Source organism: Convolutriloba macropyga, chromosome 4 (genome assembly GCF_964194025.1).
Source record: "Convolutriloba macropyga chromosome 4, txConMacr16.3, whole genome shotgun sequence".
Classification (NCBI taxonomy): domain Eukaryota; kingdom Metazoa; phylum Xenacoelomorpha; order Acoela; family Convolutidae; genus Convolutriloba; species Convolutriloba macropyga.
In genome coordinates, this window is record NC_134471.1 from 82,003,631 (window position 1) to 82,023,115 (window position 19,485).

Sequence of the window (19,485 nt, forward strand, 5' to 3'; positions counted from 1 at the left end):
AAAAAAATGAAAAAAAAATGCCAATTATTTTTTTTTACTAATTTAAGCCTAAGTCGTTGTCTGCAGATGAAATATCGTTTTTGTTGGTCAATTCTTGCCTAAGCTAAAAAAACTACTTTGGAATCTGCTATTTTGCAACAATTCTTCGTATACTTGATGAAGTAATCATTCTCTGCCAAAAAAACCGACCAGATTTACATTCCCGTCTTTTTCTATTTTTCAATGAGTAGTTATTTTGCTGCTTTCTCGATTCTGGCAAAACATGCTCTCATTTCTCCTATAAAGATTTTTAGTTTTTTTCGACTTTGCTCTCACCTTTAATAATTTGGCAGACGGTTTTCTATTTAAATAGCTTTGAAGTTTGCCAATAAAAATCTTCCGGGTGGGCAAAATCAATGTCTTGAGTCGCAACCGCATTCTGACACTCAATTCGTCGGCCCTTAGCCAGCCCCTGGAGCATTCTTCAAATTTTCGAAGCCGCAAAAAAACAGAAACAAATCTGATTAAAGGATACTTTCATCTGAAGCGATATGATTTGAGGTTACTCTTGACATCCACGGCCTTCAGACGCCAATATGATTTTGGATCTCACCCTGTGTAGTTTTCAGAGTCATCAACGACAATATTAAAAATTTTGCTCAGAAAATTGATGTGATCATCCTAATACTTTATAAAAAAATTGTTACAGGCCCTTTTTTGGTTCGTTTGCTTACGCGTGAGTGCCATTGCCGTGTATCTTTTTACAACTCTTAGAAGAGCTTTAGATGAGCGTTATTTTTATATGTAATTTTAATTTTCAGTTTAAATAACAAATGCAGGTAAAAGTAAAAAATAAAAAGATACAAATGCATGAAAGAGGGTACTTTGGTCCAACTGCTGATATAAACTTGAAGAGCAGAGAAAAGAAAGGGTAATTGATTTCATGTCGCTTTTTTAAGAGAGCAAGAAAATTAGGTGTGAAAAAACTTAGATCACAATCATTACTTGCATTTACAATCCTTTTTGATTATCTAAAAAATTGATACTAATGATTAGGCAATTTTGACTTATTTTGACCAATTTGGGACTTTTACGTTTGACAAATTTTTCAATCTGAAAACTTTTACGTTTCCTTTAGCAGTTTTTGATTTCTTCTTCAAAATTTTATAGCAATCTGGGATTACTCAAACTCAAATTAGTAGTTTTATTTGTTGTGGCGTCCTTTCGATTTAATTGAATTGAATTTTGAGTTAGTTTTGTGGAAGACGATCGAGTAATTTTAGTAAATTTTGGAAAATTTATGTCCTTTTTAGGTTTTTTGTTCAATTCTCTTGGTTTTCTTCTTCCGGCTAGTTTTCTCAGTTTAATTTTAGGATTGCAGCTATTCCATTGATTTTGCTCGCAAGGAATGACGCTCAAAACTAATTGAAGAAACATTCTTTGAAATTTTTTATAAGCCGCATAGCGATAGCTGGGGCTACTACTGAACTTCTCTTGTTTTTTTTTAAATTTCGTCATCAAGATTTGTTTTACGACCATATGACGTCACAACCATTTAAAAATTAATTTGTTTACTCGTTCATGCAATTTCAACTGAATTGCGTGCGTGACGTCATTTCTCACTCTGAGTGGAGCGAGTTTTCTTGTCCAGTCTCGTGATAGAGTTTTTGCTTGCATTTGACTTACCTCACTCACAAAAATGACTTCCTCAATCTGAAATTGACTTGTCTTTACATTAGTTCACATGTATAAGGTCAGGTGAATGTGTGTCACTCTAAATGAAATTTATACTTGAGAGCAGCTAATAGAGGCAGCAATAACTTTTACAGATTCTTAATCAAGATACAACACTTCAGCCTTTGATAAAAAGAGTAATTTTTTGATATCTTTTTTACTGTTTTGTTAGCTTGCAGATCTACGAAGCTGTTGGGGCTTTTATCTGGCAATCTGTCAGCTTTGTTTATAAATTTCAAATTTCAGAGTTTTTTTTTCAAGTTTTGTTTTTGTTTGCTTTTAATTAGTAAATTTCGGACAGTTTATTGCTACATTCTGACAATTCATTGCATGGTTAGAAGGATTGTAATTTTTTTTCTTAAAAACATTCGATAAGAAGCTTTGTTTCAGAGTTTTTTGCATAATTTTGTTCGACAAAATTTTAGAGAGCATTTTTTACCTTAACGTTTGTTTCTTCTTACCTCTCTCATTCTCTGCTATATGACCTGTTGTGATTGATTTTCTTTCAACTGGTGATCACTGTTTCAAAATGAAACAACTGCATTGCAAAGTTTTTTCTAATAGTTAAATTAAAGTCCCGACTTGAAAAAAACCAGACGCTTTCTCAGTTTTCGTGTTCAGATATTTCCATTGTTTTTTCCTATCATCGTTTTAATGATTAGTATAATTTAAAAAAGGGCTCATTATGTCACTTATTCTGGTTTTTTAAGTGACATAATGACCGACAAAGATAACTGGTTTTTTGGGTTCAGTTTTGCAGCTGTTTTTGTTTTTCTGATGCTAAATCCCACTAGTGACAGGTTCATAGTTTCCGCAGTGAGTCTTTTGTTTTTCGTTTGTTGTTTTGATTCATATCTAACAGCGTTCACGACTTCGACAGCTTTTAAATTTAAACAAGCTTAGTCATTGTTTCATTTATCCAGTTTTGGTTGTTTTTTTTCTTTATTGTGTTTGTTAATCGCACTAACCACAGGGGTCGTATGTAATGATTCATATTCAAAGTGGTTGAAATATGTCAGTTATATCAACAGTTATAACACGATTTTGTTTCATTACAATTGTTTTTTTTTGCTTTGCCATCATTTGCTCTCAAAATTTAGAAGTTTTGATTATTGCCTGTTTTTCTGCTACCTTTGTTTTTCCGATGGATAAGTTTATGGAATATTTCCAGTTATGTTTTTTATGACCTGTTTAGGAGAGCAATTTTCATGTGCCAGATGTTTTGTGTTTTTTTCGCCCCCCGGCTTAATGGTTGTAATTTTTTTTAGCCAACAGACGCCTGCACCAAGTTTAAACATAACGATTTGCTATGTAATGACACACATGCGCTGGACCTGGGGGTTGCATATCGTACTTGGGTGATTCTCTTGCAACCACTATTGAGTCAAAATGGATTGAAATAATTCACATTTATTCTTATTTAAAAGCTTTCACGTTTTTGGAGCGATTTCTTTTTTAAAATCTTTAGAATTTTTTTTTGGATAAAGACGGTTCTTGCAGTTTCTTGCTCCACAGATCTCTAGATTCTCCTTTAGATACTGCTTAATCGTCTTATACATATCAAACAGTTTTCATGACTTTGATGCGCTTAATTTCGACAAGTATAACTGGTTCTTTGGGTTCAGTTTTGAAGCTGTTTTTGTTTTTCTAATGCTAAATCCCACTAACGACAGGTTCATAGTTTCCGCAGTGAGTCCTATATTTTTTGTTTAATGTTTTGAATCATATCTAACAATGTTCACGACTTCGACAGCACTTAAATTTAAACAAGTTTAGTCATTGTTTCATTTATCCAGTTTTGGTAGTTTTTCCTTATTGTGTCGGTTAATCACACTAACCACAGAGTCGTATGTAATGATTCATATTCGAAGTCGTTGAAATATAACAGTTATATCAACAGTTATATCACGATTTTGTTTCATTACAATTGTTTTTTTTGCTTTGCCATCATTTTTTCTCAAATTTTAGAAATTGTGATTATTGTCTGTTTTTCTGTTACCTTTGTTTTTTCCGATGGATAATGTAATAGACGGGTAACTTTTGAGTTGCGTGTTTTAATGACTTTGATCCTACTTACTTTCAAAGACAGAAGAGAAAATTGATTTTTGCCAAATGTCGCTCGCGATGTCCTTTTACTTTGCTTGTCCGTGGCTTATTACAAAGTTGTTGTTTGCTGTCTAAACTCTCATTATTTATAGGTTTTTATGTTGGTGTTCTTAGCTCTAATAAGTTTGATGACACTATCAATAAGAAATTAAGTTTTTATGCTTTGTAAAATTCTGTTTGTTTTCGTGGACGTCTGGATACTTTTTTTACGATTAGACGCTGATCCTCAGGCAGGCTAATAGCGTAGCGTTGTCTTTGGTTTGTTCTGTTCTTCGATTGCTAATTCAGGACGTGTCCTGCTGTGTTTAAAATGTTGGTACTGACCTTTGCGAGTTGAATGTGAAGCATTTGCCGTAGTTTGGGTCTTCGAACTCAACAATATTGTCCCAATAGCATTCGTTGTTGTCGAAAGTGCACTGGGCAATGAAATCAGGCTTCTTATGACCATACTGTCGCACAGTTTCTTGATCAAAAAACACGGATTTTCTAAAGTCAGCAAAGTCCGCGCGGCTCGATTTCCGATAGATGTCAAAATAATTGAACTGCGTCTGGTTTTTGAAGTTTAGGTTAATCTGGGGTTGCTCAAGATCAGCACCATTTGTTGGATAAATCCAGCTTTTAGTATAGTTTTGACAACTGTCTTCTGGAGAAACTGACTGCTCATGAGTGCCCGGATCGAGGTTTTTGGGTGAACTTTTGTAAGAAGGTGGTCAAAAAAAATAATTCACCGCATTTCACCGCATTTCTTACAAAAAGTCACCGCCAAATTCACAGAATTTCTTACAAAAGTTAACCGCATTCGTTTTCCGACGATGACTTAAAGTCACAAGAAATATGGTAGAAGTTAGAGACAGCTGACCCAGTGGAATAAGGAGTTGAAGACATGCAGGAGGTAAGATGTTAGAACCCGTGTATGGAAGTGTCGTTTTTGTAAGAATATCGAGAACGCGGTGAAAATAAAAAAATCCATCGCGATTCACCACGTTCACCGCAAAGAAATCTAGGAAATACGCGGTGAAAATTATTTTCTTTTCCACCGCATTTCTTACCAAAATTCACCGCCAAACCTCGACCCCGGTGTCTGATTCTGTAAAATTATTAATAATCGATTTGTTAGAATCGCGATTCACCACGTTCACCGCAAAGAAATCTAGGAAATACGCGGTGAAAATTATTTTCTTTTCCACCGCATTTCTTACCAAAATTCACCGCCAAACCTCGACCCCGGTGTCTGATTCTGTAAAATTATTAATAATCGATTTGTTAGCCTTATCGATGAAACACTGTAGAAAGACAGAAGAACGGATGTTGATATCCGCGTAGAAAAATGCGGTTACCATCCTGACGCTATCTGGGAAGCTCCAAGACGGCCCATCCGTATTAGGCAAGCTGAAGCCAGCATGTCCACATACAATGGATGGAGATTCCGGAATGCATTCCATTTTCCTCCAATCTAACACTGCCTAAAACTAATTGAGCTACTTGGGCCGAAGATACTGAATAATGAGACCAGAAAATGACCGAAAAAAGTGTTGTAAGCAGTAATCTGCCACGGTTCAGACCCCGACTAATGAAAAGACTTTATATTTCTAGTGGGGGGGGGGGGGGGTTATTGACTATAAATACACAGACCAGCACTTAGTTAAAGTCCAGGTAAAGTCTTTTTCATGGGTCGAGCAAAGTCTTTTCATAGACTACAAAAGTCGAGCACGGTCTTTTCATGGGTCGAGCAAGGGTCTGTTCATAAGCCAAATAAAGTCGAGCACGGTCTTTTCATGGATCGAGCAATGGTCTGTTCATCAAACACACTGTGAATCTCCCATACCAAGATCAATTTTTTGTATAAGCAGTATTACTCTTTCGTGTGTAAGAAAGCAACAAATTCTCCAACTCATCTTGCAACACATTTCATAATTTAACAATTACTGTTAAGTAGCTGATACTGTGTCACAAAATTGTCTCAAGTTTAGTTAAAACGCGACATCGATATTTTTCCAGTATGTTCTGTTTTTTTACCCTCCTCTTTTTTTCCTGGCCTGGGACAGGCAGTGGCGGAGTTACTTTTGAAATAGCTAGAGTAGAATTGAGCAGAGCACTAGGTACAAAGCCTAGGCCAAAAACTCGATCTCCAAATCGAACAAACAAAATAAAATAAAGCAAAGCAAGCTGGTAAAAAGATAGCAGTAGGTAAAAGACCTACTGGAAAACCGCAACTTCTAATCTTGTCTTAGCTTTTGAGTGGGCCTTTTTAGATTCTTTGAAGACTAGAGCCGGTGCATTACTGTGCTTCATAAGGAGAGCACCTTACCTAGCCGCCAACGAAAAAAACAAAAAACCTAAATAGCTAAGACTAATGCGCAAAGGGGTCACAAACAAGGGCGGGGGGATATCGCGCTGAAGAAAGAAAGAAACAAACGAACATATAAATGAACATCTAAAAGCACAAAAAAGGCACAGAACAAAATGTGGGGGTTCCAAACGAGCAAAACGAAAACGAACGACCATCAAATTGAACGAGCGAAAAGCGATCGAAACCAAAACGAGCGAAACGAAAACGAACGAGCTTGAAAGCGAAAAAACAAAAAGCGATCGAGCGCAAAATGAGCGAAAAGAAAACGAACGAGCATGAAAGCGAACAAAATAAAAGCGAGTTGACACTCCTCCCTATACCCTCAATTCATTTGAATGAGTCCTTGACTAGGTTAAAAAGCAATTTATGTTTAAACATTATATTGCTAGTTTTTAGCGCGAAATTTGGCAACGCATCGAATACTTTTTTCGTATACAATCTAGGTCAAAAATTATTTTTATCTCCCTAGACACTCAATTCATTTGATTAGGTCCTTGACTAGGTTGAAAAGCAATTTATGTTGAAACACAAAGAGCGAGTTTTTCAGCGCGAAATTTGACAACGTATCGAGAACTTTTTTCAAATACCACCTAGTTCAAAATTTCGTTCGCTCTCAGACTGTACCCGGACAGTGACAGTCCTCCCTAGACACTCAATTCATTTGAATAAGTCCTTAACTAGGTTGAAGAGCAATTTATGTTGGAACACTACATAGCGAGTTTTTTAGAGCGAAGTTTGACAACTTATCGAGTACTTTTTTCGTATACAACTAGGTCAATAAATTGTTTGCTCTCAGACTGTAACCGGACAGTGACACTCCTCCCTAGACACTCAATTCATTTGATTAGGTCCTTGACTAGGTTCAAAAGCAATTTAGGTTGAAACACAAATAGCGAGTTTTTTAGCGCGAAATATGACAACGTATCGAGTACTTTTTTCGTATACGACTGAAGTTCAAAATTTTTCCCATCTCATTTTCTACCCAAACAGTGACAGTCCTCCCTAGACACTCAACTCATTTGAATGAGTCCTCGACTGGGTTGAAAAACAATTTATGTTGAAACACTACATTGCGATTTTTTGAGCGAGAAATTTGACAACTTATCGGGTTTTTTTTTCGTATACCACCTAGGTCAAAAATTTGTTCGCTCTCAGACTGTACTCGGACAGTGGCACTCCTCCCTAGACACTCAGTTGATTTGAATAGGTCCTTGACTAGGTTGAAAATCAATTGATGTTGAAACACAAATAGCGAGTTTTTTAGCGCGAAATTTGACAAAGTATCGCGTACTTTTTTCGTATACCACTGGAGTTCAAAATTTGTTCCATCTCAAACTCTACCCGGACAGTGACATTCCTCCCTAGACACTCAATTCATTTGAATGAGTCCTTGACTAGGCTGAAGAGCAATTTATGTTGAAACACTACATAGCGAGTTTTTAAGCGCGAAATTTGAAAACTTATCGAGTACTTTTTTCGTATAACACCTAGGTCAAAAATTTGTTTGCTCTCAGACTGTACTCGGACAGTGACACTCCTCCCTAGACACTCTATTCATTTGATTAGGTCCTTGACTAGGTTCAAAAGCAATTTATGTTGAAACTCTATATAGCGAGTTTTTTAGCGCGAAAATTTGACAACGTATCGAGTACTTTTTTCGTATACGACTGAAGTTCAAAATTTTTCCCATCTCATTTTCTACCCGGACAGTGACATTCCTCCCTAGACACTCAATTCATTTGAATGAGTCCTTGACTAGGCTGAAGAGCAATTTATGTTGAAACACTACATAGCGAGTTTTTAAGCGCGAAATTTGAAAACTTATCGAGTACTTTTTTCGTATAACACCTAGGTCAAAAATTTGTTTGCTCTCAGACTGTACTCGGACAGTGACACTCCTCCCTAGACACTCTATTCATTTGATTAGGTCCTTGACTAGGTTCAAAAGCAATTTATGTTGAAACTCTATATAGCGAGTTTTTTAGCGCGAAAATTTGACAACGTATCGAGTACTTTTTTCGTATACGACTGAAGTTCAAAATTTTTCCCATCTCATTTTCTACCCAAACAGTGACAGTCCTCTCTAGACACTCAACTCATTTGAATGAGTCCTTGACTAGTTTGAAAAACAATTTATTTTGAAACACTATATAGCGAATTCTTTAGCGCGAAATTTGACAACGTACCGAATAGTTTTCTCATATATCACCTCGGTCGAATTTTTTTTCCTCTCAGACTGTACTCGGACAGCGACACTCATCCCTAGACTCTCATTTCATTTGAATAAGTCCTTGACTAGGTTGAAAAGCAATTTATGGTGAAACACAAATAGCGAGTTTTTTAGCGCGAAATATGACAACGTATCGAGTACTTTTTTCGTATACGACTGAAGTTCAAAATTTTTCCCATCTCATTTTCTACCCAAACAGTGACAGTCCTCCCTAGACACTCAACTCATTTGAATGAGTCCTCGACTGGGTTGAAAAACAATTTATGTTGAAACACTACATTGCGATTTTTTGAGCGAGAAGTTTGACAACTTATCGGGTTTTTTTTTTCGTATACCACCTAGGTCAAAAATTTGTTCGCTCTCAGACTGTACTCGGACAGTGGCACTCCTCCCTAGACACTCAGTTGATTTGAATAGGTCCTTGACTAGGTTGAAAATCAATTGTTGTTGAAACACAAATAGCGAGTTTTTTAGCGCGAAATTTGACAAAGTATCGCGTACTTTTTTCGTATACCACTGGAGTTCAAAATTTGTTCCATCTCAAACTCTACCCGGACAGTGACAGTCCTCCCTAGACACTCAATTCATTTGAATGAGTCCTTGACTAGGCTGAAGAGCAATTTATGTTGAAACACTACATAGCGAGTTTTTAAGCGCGAAATTTGAAAACTTATCGAGTACTTTTTTCGTATAACACCTAGGTCAAAAATTTGTTTGCTCTCAGACTGTACTCGGACAGTGACACTCCTCCCTAGACACTCAATTCATTTGAATAGGTCCTTGACTAGGTTAAAAAGCAATTTATGTTGAAACACAAATAGCGAGTTTTTTAGCGCGAAATTTGACAAAGTATCGTGTACTTTTTTCGTATACCACTGGAGTTCAAAATTTGTTCCATCTCAAACTCTACCCGGACAGTGACAGTCCTCCCTAGACACTCAATTCATTTGAATGAGTCCTTGACAAGGTTGAAAACCAATTTATGTTCAAACACTACATAGCGATTTTTTGAGCTAGAAATTTGACAATGTATCGAGTAGTTTTTTCGTATACCAATTAAGTCAACTATTTTTTCCATCTCAGACTCTACTCGGACAGCGACACTCCTCCCTAGACCCTCAATTCATTTGAATGAGTCCTTGACAAGGTTGAAAACCAATTTATGTTCAAACACTACATAGCGATTTTTTGAGCGAGAAATTTGACAATGTATCGAGTAGTTTTTTCGTATACCAATTAAGTCAACTATTTTTTCCATCTCACACTCTACTCGGACAGCGACACTCCGCCCTAGACCCTCAATTAATTTGAATAAGTCCTTAACTAGGCTGAAGAGGAATTTATGTTGAAACACAAAGAGCGAGTTTTTCAGCGCGAAATTTGACAACGTATCGAGAACTTTTTTCAAATACCACCTAGTTCAAAATTTCGTTCGCTCTCAGACTGTACCCGGACAATGACAGTCCTACCTTGTCAATCAATTCATTTGAATGAGTCCTTAACTAGGTGGAAAAACAATTTATGTTGAAACACTACATAGCGATTTTTTGAAGGCGAAATTTGACAACGTGTCGAGTATTTTTTTCGTATACAACTGAAGATCGAAATTCTTTCCATCTCAGACTCTACCCGAACAGTAACAGTCCTCCCTAGACACTCAATTCATTTGAATAAGTCCTTAACTAGGTTGAAGAGCAATTTATGTTGAAACACTACATAGCGAGTTTTTTAGAGCGAAGTTTGACAACTTATCGAGTACTTTTTTCGTATACAACTAGGTCAATAAATTGTTTGCTCTCAGACTGTACCCGGACAGTGGCATTCCTCCCTAGACACTCAATTCATTTGATTAGGTCCTTGACTAGGTTCAAAAGCAATTTATGTTGAAACACAAATAGCGAGTTTTTTAGCGCGAAATATGACAACGTATCGAGTACTTTTTTCGTATACGACTGAAGTTCAAAATTTTTCCCATCTCATTTTCTACCCAAACAGTGACAGTCCTCCCTAGACACTCAACTCATTTGAATGAGTCCTCGACTGGGTTGAAAAACAATTTATGTTGAAACACTACATTGCGATTTTTTGAGCGAGAAATTTGACAACGTATCGGGTTTTTTTTTCGTATACCACCTAGGTCAAAAATTTGTTTGCTCTCAGACTGTACTCGGACAGTGGCACTCCTCCCTAGGCACTCAGTTGATTTGAATAGCTCCTTGACTAGGTTGAAAATCAATTGATGTTGAAACACAAATAGCGAGTTTTTTAGCGCGAAATTTGACAAAGTATCGTGTACTTTTTTCGTATACCACTGGAGTTCAAAATTTGTTCCATCTCAAACTCTACCCGGACAGTGACAGTCCTCCCTAGACACTCAATTCATTTGAATGAGTCCTTGACAAGGTTGAAAACCAATTTATGTTCAAACACTACATAGCGATTTTTTGAGCGAGAAATTTGACAATGTATCGAGTAGTTTTTTCGTATACCAATTAAGTCAACTATTTTTTCCATCTCACACTCTACTCGGACAGCGACACTCCGCCCTAGACCCTCAATTCATTTGAATAAGTCCTTAACTAGGCTGAAGAGGAATTTATGTTGAAACACTACATAGCGAGTTTTTTAGCGCGAAATTTGACAACTTATCGAGTACTTTTTTTCGTATACCACCTAGGTCAAAAAATTGTTTGCTCCCAGACTGTACTCGGACAGTGGCACTCCTCCCTAGACACTCAATTCATTTGATTAGGTCCTTGACTAGTTTGAAAATCAATTGATGTTGAAACACAAATAGCGAGTATTTTAGAGCGAAATTTGACAACGTATCGAGTACTTTTTTCGTATACCACTGAAGTTCAAAAATTGTTCCGTCTCAAACTCTACCCGGAGAGTGACAATCCTCCCTAGACACTCAATTCATTTCAATGAGTCCTTGACTAGGTTGAAAAACAATTTATGTTGAAACACTACATTGCGATTTTTTGAGCGAGAAATTTGACAACTTATCGGGTTTTTTTTTTCGTATACCACCTAGGTCAAAAATTTGTTTGCTCTCAGATTGTACTCGGACAGTGGCACTCCTCCCTAGACACTCAGTTGATTTGAATAGTTCCTTGACTAGGTTGAAAATCAATTGATGTTGAAACACAAATAGCGAGTTTTTTAGCGCGAAATTTGACAAAGTATCGTGTACTTTTTTCGTATACCACTGGAGTTCAAAATTTGTTCCATCTCAAACTCTACCCGGACAGTGACAGTCCTCCCTAGACACTCAATTCATTTGAATGAGTCCTTGACAAGGTTGAAAACCAATTTATGTTCAAACACTACATAGCGATTTTTTGAGCGAGAAATTTGACAATGTATCGAGTAGTTTTTTCGTATACCAATTAAGTAAACTATTTTTTCCATCTCACACTCTACTCGGACAGCGACACTCCTCCCTAGACCCTCAATTCATTTGAATAAGTCCTTAACTAGGCTGAAGAGGAATTTATGTTGAAACACTACATAGCGAGTTTTTTAGCGCGAAATTTGACAACTTATCGAGTACTTTTTTTCGTATACCACCTAGGTCAAAAAATTGTTTGCTCCCAGACTGTACTCGGACAGTGGCACTCCTCCCTAGACACTCAATTCATTTGATTAGGTCCTTGACTAGTTTGAAAATCAATTGATGTTGAAACACAAATAGCGAGTATTTTAGAGCGAAATTTGACAACGTATCGAGTACTTTTTTCGTATACCACTGAAGTTCAAAAATTGTTCCGTCTCAAACTCTACCCGGAGAGTGAAAATCCTCCCTAGACACTCAATTCATTTCAATGAGTCCTTGACTAGGTTGAAAAACAATTTATGTTCAAACACTACATAGCGATTTTTTGAGCGAGAAAGTTGACAACGTATCGAGTACTTTTTTCGTATACCAATTAAGTCAAATATTTTTTCCATCCCAGAATCTACGCGGACAGCTACACTCCTCCCTAGACCCTCAATTCATTTGAATAAGTCCTTTACTAGGCTGAAGAGCAATTCATGTTGAAACACTACATAGCGAGTTTTTTAGCACGAAATTTGAAAACTTATCGAGTACTTTTTCGTATAACACCTAGGGCAAAAATTTGTTTGTTCTCAGACTGTACTCGGACAGTGACACTCCTCCCTAGACACTCAATTCATTGGAATAGGTCCTTGACTAGGTTAAAAAGCAATTTATGTTGAAACACAAATAGCGAGTTTTTTAGCGCGAAATTTGACAAATTATTGAGTACTTTTTTCGTATACCACTGGAGTTCAAAATTTTGTCCATCTCAAACTCTACCCGGACAGTGACAGTCCTACCTAGACACTCAATCCATTTGAATGAGTCCTTGACTAGGTTGAAAAACAATTTATGTTCAAACACTACATAGTGAGTTTTTTAACGCAAAATTTGACAACTTATCGAGTACTTTTTTCGTATACCGCCTAGGTCAAAAATTTGTTTGCTCCCAGACTGTACTCGGACAGTGGCATTCCTCCCTAGACACTCAATTCATTTGAATAGGTCCTTGACTAGGTTGAAAATCAATTGATGTTGAAACACAAATAGCGAGTTTTTTAGCGCGAAATTTGACAACGTATCGAGTACTTTTTTCGTATACCACTGAAGTTCAAAATTTGTTCCATCTCAAACTCTACCCGGACAGTGACAGTCCTAACTAGACACTGAATTCATTTGAATGAGTCCTTGACTAGGTTGAAAAATAATTCACGTTGAAACACTACATAGCGATTTTTTGAGCGAGAAAATTGACAACGTATCGAGTACTTCTTTCGTATACCAATTAAGTCAAACAGTTTTTCCATCTCAGACTCTACTGGGACAGCGAAACTCCTCCCTAGACCTTCAATTCATTTGAATAAGTCCTTAACTAGGCTGAAGAGGAATTTATGTTGAAACACTACATAGCGTGTTTTTTAGCGCGAAATTGGACAACTTATCGCGTACTTTTTTTCGTATACCACCAAGGTCAAAAACTTGTTTGCTCTCAGACTGTACTCGGACAGTGGTTTTCATCCCTAGACACTAAATTCATTTGAATAGGTCCTTGACTAGGTTGAAAATCAATTGATGTTGAAACACAAATAGCGAGTTTTTTAGCGCGAAATTTGACAACGTATTGAGTACTTTTTTCGTATACCACTGAAGTTCAAAATTTGTTCCATCTCAAACTCTACCCGGACAGTGACAGTCCTACCTAGACATTCAATTCATTTGATTGAGTCCTTGACTAGGTTGAAAAATAATTTACGTTGAAACACAACATAGCGATTTTTTGAGCGAGAAAATTGACAACGTATCGAGTACTTCTTTCGTATACCAATTAAGTCAAATAGTTTTTCAATCTCAGACTCTACTGGGACAGCGACACTCCTCCCTAGACCTTCAATTCATTTGAATAAGTCCTTAACTAGGCTGAAGAAATTTATGTTGAAACACTACATAGCGAGTTTTTTAGCGCGAAATTTGACAACTTATCGAGTACTTTTTTTCGTATACCACCTAGGTCGAAATTTTGTTTGCTCTCAGACTGTACTCGGACAGTGGCTTTCCTCCCTAGACACTCAATTCATTTGAATATGTCCTTGACTAGGTTGAAAACCAATTGATGTTGAAACACAATTAGCGAGTTTTTTAGCGCGAAATTTGACAACGTATCGAGTACTTTTTTCGTATACCACTGAAGTTCAAAAACTGTTCCATCTCAAACTCTAACCGGACAGTGACAGTCCTTCCTAGACACTCAATTCATTTGAATGAGTCCTTGACTAGGTTGAAAAACAATTTATGTTCAAACACTACATAGCGATTTTTTGAGCGAGAAATTTGACAACGTATCGAGTACTTTTTTCGTATACCAATTAAGTCATATATTTTTTCCATCTCAGACTCTACTCGGACAGCGACACTCCTCCCTAGAACTTCAATTCATTTGAATAAGTCCTTAACTAGGCTGAAGAGGAATTTATGTTGAAATACTACATAGCGAGTTTTTTAGCGCGAAATTTGACAACTTATCGAGTACTTTTTTTCGTATACCACCTAGGTCAAAAAATTGTTTGCTCCCAGACTGTACTCGGACAGTGGCACTCCTCCCTAGACACTCAATTCATTTGAATAGTTCCTTGACTAGGTTGAAAAGCAATTTATGTTGAAACACAAATAGCGAGTTTTTTACCGCGAAATTTGACAACGTATCGAGTACTTTTTTCGTATACCACTGAAGTTCAAATTTTTTTCCATCTAAAACTTCATCCGGACAGTGACAGTCCTCCCTAGACAATCATTTCATTTGAATCAGTCCTTGACTAGGTTGAAACATAATTTACGTTGAAACACTACATAGCGATTTTTTGAGCGAGAAAATTGACATGGTATCGAGTACTTTTTTCGTATACCAGTTAAGTCAAATATTTTTCCATCCCAGACTCTACCCGGACAGCGACACTCCTCCCTAGACCTTCATTTCATTTGAATAAGTCCTTTACTAGGCTGAAGAGGAATTTATGTTGAAACACTTTATAGCGAGTTTTTTAGCGCGAAATTTGACAACTTATCGAGTACTTTTTTTCGTATACCACCTAGATCAAAAATTTGTTTGCTCTCAGACTGTACCCGGACAGTGGCACTTTTCCCTAGACAATCAATTCAATTGAATAGGTCCTTGAATAGGTTGAAAAGCAATTTATGTTGAAACACAAATAGCGAGTTTTTTAACGCGAAATTAGACAACGTATCGAGTACTTTTTTCGTATACCACTGAAGTTCAAATATTTTTCCATCTCAAACTCCATCCGGACAGTGACAGTCCTCCTTAGACACTCATTTCATTTGAATGAGTCCTTGATTAGGTTGAAACATAATTTACGTTGAAACACTACATAGCGATTTTTTGAGCGAGAAAATTGACATGGTATCGAGTACTTTTTTCGTATACCAATTAAGTCAAATATTTTTCCATCCCAGACTCTACTCGGACAGCGACACTCCTCCCTAGACCTTCATTTCATTTGAATAAGTCCTTTACTAGGCTGAAGAGGAATTTATGTTGAAACACTACATAGCGAATTTTTGAGCGAGAAATTTGACAACGTATCGAGTACTTTTTTCGTATACCAATTAAGTCAATTAGTTTTTCCATCTCAGACTCTACTCGGACAGCGACACTTTTCCCTAGACACTTAATTCATTTGAATAGGTCCTTGAATAGGTTGAATAGCAATTTATGTTGAAACACAAATAGCGAGTTTTTTAACGCGAAATTAGACAACGTATCGAGTACTTTTTTCGTATACCACTGAAGTTCAAATATTTTTCCATCTCAAACTCCATCCGGACAGTGACAGTCCTCCTTAGACACTCATTTCATTTGAATGAGTCCTTGACTAGGTTGAAAAACAATTTATGTTGAAACACTACATAGCGAATTTTTGAGCGAGAAATTTGACAACGTATCGAGTACTTTTTTCGTATACCAATTAAGTCATTTAGTTTTTCCATCTCAGACTCTACTCGGACAGCGACACTTTTCCCTAGACCCTCAATTCATTTGAATAAGTCCTTAACTAGGCTGAAGAGGAATTTATATTGAAACACTACATAGCGAGTTTTTTAGCGCGAAATTTGGCGACTTATCGAGTACTTTTTTTCGTATACCACCTAGGTCAAAAATTTGTTTGCTCTCAGACTGTACACGGACAGTGGCACTCCTCCCTAGACACTTAATTCATTTGAATAGGTCCTTGACTAGGTTGAAAAACAATTTATGTTGAAACACTACATAGCGAATTTTTGAGCGAGAAATTTGACAACGTATCGAGTACTTTTTTCGTATACCAATTAAGTCAAATATTTTTTCCATCTCAGACTCTACTCGGACAGCGAAACTTCTCCCTAGACCCTCAATTCTTTTGAATAAGTCCTTAACTAGGCTGAAGAGGAATTTATGTTGAAACACTACATAGCGTGTTTTTTAGCGCGAAATTTGGCAACTTATCGAGTACTTTTTTTCGTATACCACCTAGGTCAAAAATTTGTTTGCTCTCAGACTGTACACGGACAGTGGCACTCCTCCCTAGACACTTAATTCATTTGAATAGGTCCTTGACTAGGTTGAAAAGCAATTTATGTTGAAACACAATAGCGAGTTTTTTAGCGCGAAAGATTGATAACGTATCGAGTACTTTTTTCGCATACCACTGAAGTTCAAATTTTTTTCCATCTCAAACTCTACCCCATTGAAAAGAAATTTATGTTGAAACACTTTAAGGAGAGTTTTTTTGGGCGAAAATTGACAATGTATCGAGTACTTTTTTCGTATAACAACTATGTCAAAAACTCTTTCCCACTCAGACTGTACTCGAACAGCGACACTCCTCCCTAGACCCTCAGTTCTTTTGAATAAGTCCTTGACTAGGTTGAAAAGCAGAATATGCTGAAACACTAAATTGCGAGTTTCTTAGCGCGAAATTTGACAACGTATCGAGTACTTTTTTCGTATACCACTCAGTTCAAAAAGTCTTTTCCTCTCAGACTGTACTTGTACAGCGACACACCTCCCTAGACTCTCAATTCATTTGAATAAGTCCTTGACTAGGTTGAAAAGCAGATTATGCTTAAACACTACATTGCGAGTTTTTTAGCGCAAAATTTGACAACGTATCGAGTACTTTTTTCGTATATCACTTAGTTCAAATTCTTTCCCTCTCAGACTGTATTCGGACACCGACACTCCTCCCTAGACCCTCAATTCTTTTGAATAAATCCTTGACTAGGTTGAAAAGCAGGTTATGTTGAAACACTAAATTGCGAGTTTTTTAGCGCGAAATTTGACAACGTATCGAGTACTTTTTTCGTATAACCCTTAGTTCAAATTCTTTCCCTCTCAGACTGTACTTGTACGGCGACACTCCTCCCTAGATCCTCAATTCATTTGAATAAGTCCTTGACTAAAGTTGAAAAGCAGATTATGCTGAAACACTACATTGCGGGTTTTTTAGCGCGAAATTCGACAACGTATCGAGTACCTTTTTTGTATACCACTTAGTTCAAAAAATCTTTCCCTCTCAGACTGTAGATGGACAGCCACACTCCTCCCTGGACCCTCAATTCTTTTGAATAAGTCCTTGACTAGATTGAAAAGCAATTTATGTTGAAACAGTATAAAGCGAGTTTTTTTGTGCGAACATAGAAACGTATTGAGTACCTTTTTCGTATACCACTTAGTTCAAAAAGTCTTTCCCTCTCAGACTGTACTTGGACAGCCACACTCCTCCCTAGACCCTCAATTCTTTTGAAAAAGTCCTTGACTAAAGTTGAAGAGCAGATTATGCTGAAACACTGCATCGCGAGTTTTTTAGCGCGAAATTTGACAACGTATTCAGTAGTTTTTTCGTATACCACTTAGTTCAAAAAGTCTTTCCCTCTCAGACTGTGCTTGGACAGCCACACTCCTCCCTAGACCCTCAATTCTTTTGAATAAGTCCATGACTAGGTTGAAAAGCAGGTTATGTTGAAACACTAAATTGCGAGTTTTTTAGCGCGAAATTTGACAAAGTTTCGAGTACTTTTTTCGTATAACACTTTGTTCAAGTTCGTTCCCTCTCAGACTGTTCTTGGACAGCGACAGTCCTCCCCGGACCCTCAATTCATTTGAATATGTCCTTGTCTAGGTTGCAAAGCAATTTATGTTGAAACACTATAAAGCGAGTTTTTTTTGTGTGAAAATTGACAATGTATCGAGTACTTTTTCGTATACCATCTAAGTCAAAAACTCTTTCCCCCTCAGACTGTAATCGGACAGCGACACTCTTCCCTAGACCCTCCATTCTTTTGAATAAGTCCTTGACTAGTTTGTAGAGCAGATTATGCTGAAACACTAAATTGCGAGTTTTTTAGAGCGAAGTTTGACAACGTATCGAGTACTTCTTTCGTATACCACTTTGTTAAAAAAGTCTTTACCTCTCAGACTGTACTTGGAGAGCGACGCTCCTCCCTACACCCTCAATTCAATTGAATAAGTCCTTGACTAGGTTGAAAAGGGGATTATGCTGAAAAACTACATTGCGGGTTTTTTAGCGCAAAATTTGACAACGTATCGAGTACTTTTTTCGCATACCACTTAGCTCAAAAAGTCTTTCCCTCTCAGACTGTACTTGGAGAGCGACACTCCTCCCTAGACCCTCAATTAATTTGAATAAGTCCTTGACTAGATTGAAAAGCAATTTATGTTGAAACAGTATAAAGCGAGTTTTTTTTGTGCGAAAATTGACAATGTATCGAGAACTTTTTTCGTATACCACTTAGTTCAAAAACTCTTTCCCCTCAGACTGTACTAGGACAGCAACAATCCTCCCTAGACCTTCAATTCTTTTGAATTAGCCCTTGTTGACTAGGTTGAAAAGCAGATTATGCTGAAACACTACATTGCGAGTTTTTTAGCGCGAAATTTGACAACGTACCGAGTACTTTTTTTGTATACCACTTAGTTAATTAAATCTTTCCCTCTCAGACTGTACTTGGAGAGCGACACTCCTCCCCAAACCCTCAATTAATTTGAATAAGTCCTTGACTAGGTTGAAAAGCAATTTATGTTGAAACAGTGTAAAGAGAGTTTTTTTGTGCGAAAATTGAAACGTATCGAGTACTTTTTTCGTATACCAATTAAGTAAAAAACTCTTTCCCCCTCAGACTGTACTCGGACAATGACACTCCTCCCTAGACCCTCAATTCTTTTGAATAAGTCCTTGACTAGGTTGAAAAGCAGATTATGTTGAAACAGTGTAAAGCGAGTTTTTTTGTGCGAAAATTGACAATGTATCGAGTACTTTTTTCGTATACCACTTAGTTCCAAAAGCCTTTTCCTATCAGACTGTACTTGTACAGCGAAGCTCCTCCCTACACCCTCAATACATTTTAATAAGTCCTTGACTAGGTTGAAAAGCAGATCATGCTGAAACACTACATTGCGGTTTTTTTAGCGCGAAATTTGACAACGTATCGAGTATTTTTTCGTATACCACTTAGTTCAAAAAGTCTTTC

The 19,485-nt window shown here is 37.0% G+C and overlaps 1 protein-coding gene across 5 annotated transcripts in view; it reads right to left on the reverse strand.

Annotated features, from left to right (window-relative positions):
- LOC142338719 (uncharacterized) overlaps positions 1–19,485 on the reverse strand; it is a 466,089-nt gene that overhangs the window by 19,217 nt on the left and 427,387 nt on the right. Inside the window, exons 3-4 of one of the 5 annotated variants that reach the window (XM_075388604.1) lie at positions 5,157–5,282; positions 4,144–4,475 (exon numbers count right to left, since the gene is read on the reverse strand). In XM_075388604.1, the coding sequence (XP_075244719.1) occupies positions 4,144–4,475; positions 5,157–5,282 (458 nt within the window). Of the gene's footprint in view, positions 1–4,143; positions 4,476–5,036; positions 5,283–19,485 lie in introns of all 5 variants that reach the window. The other 4 variants (XM_075388603.1, XM_075388602.1, XM_075388601.1 and 1 more) reach the window with 4 other exon arrangements.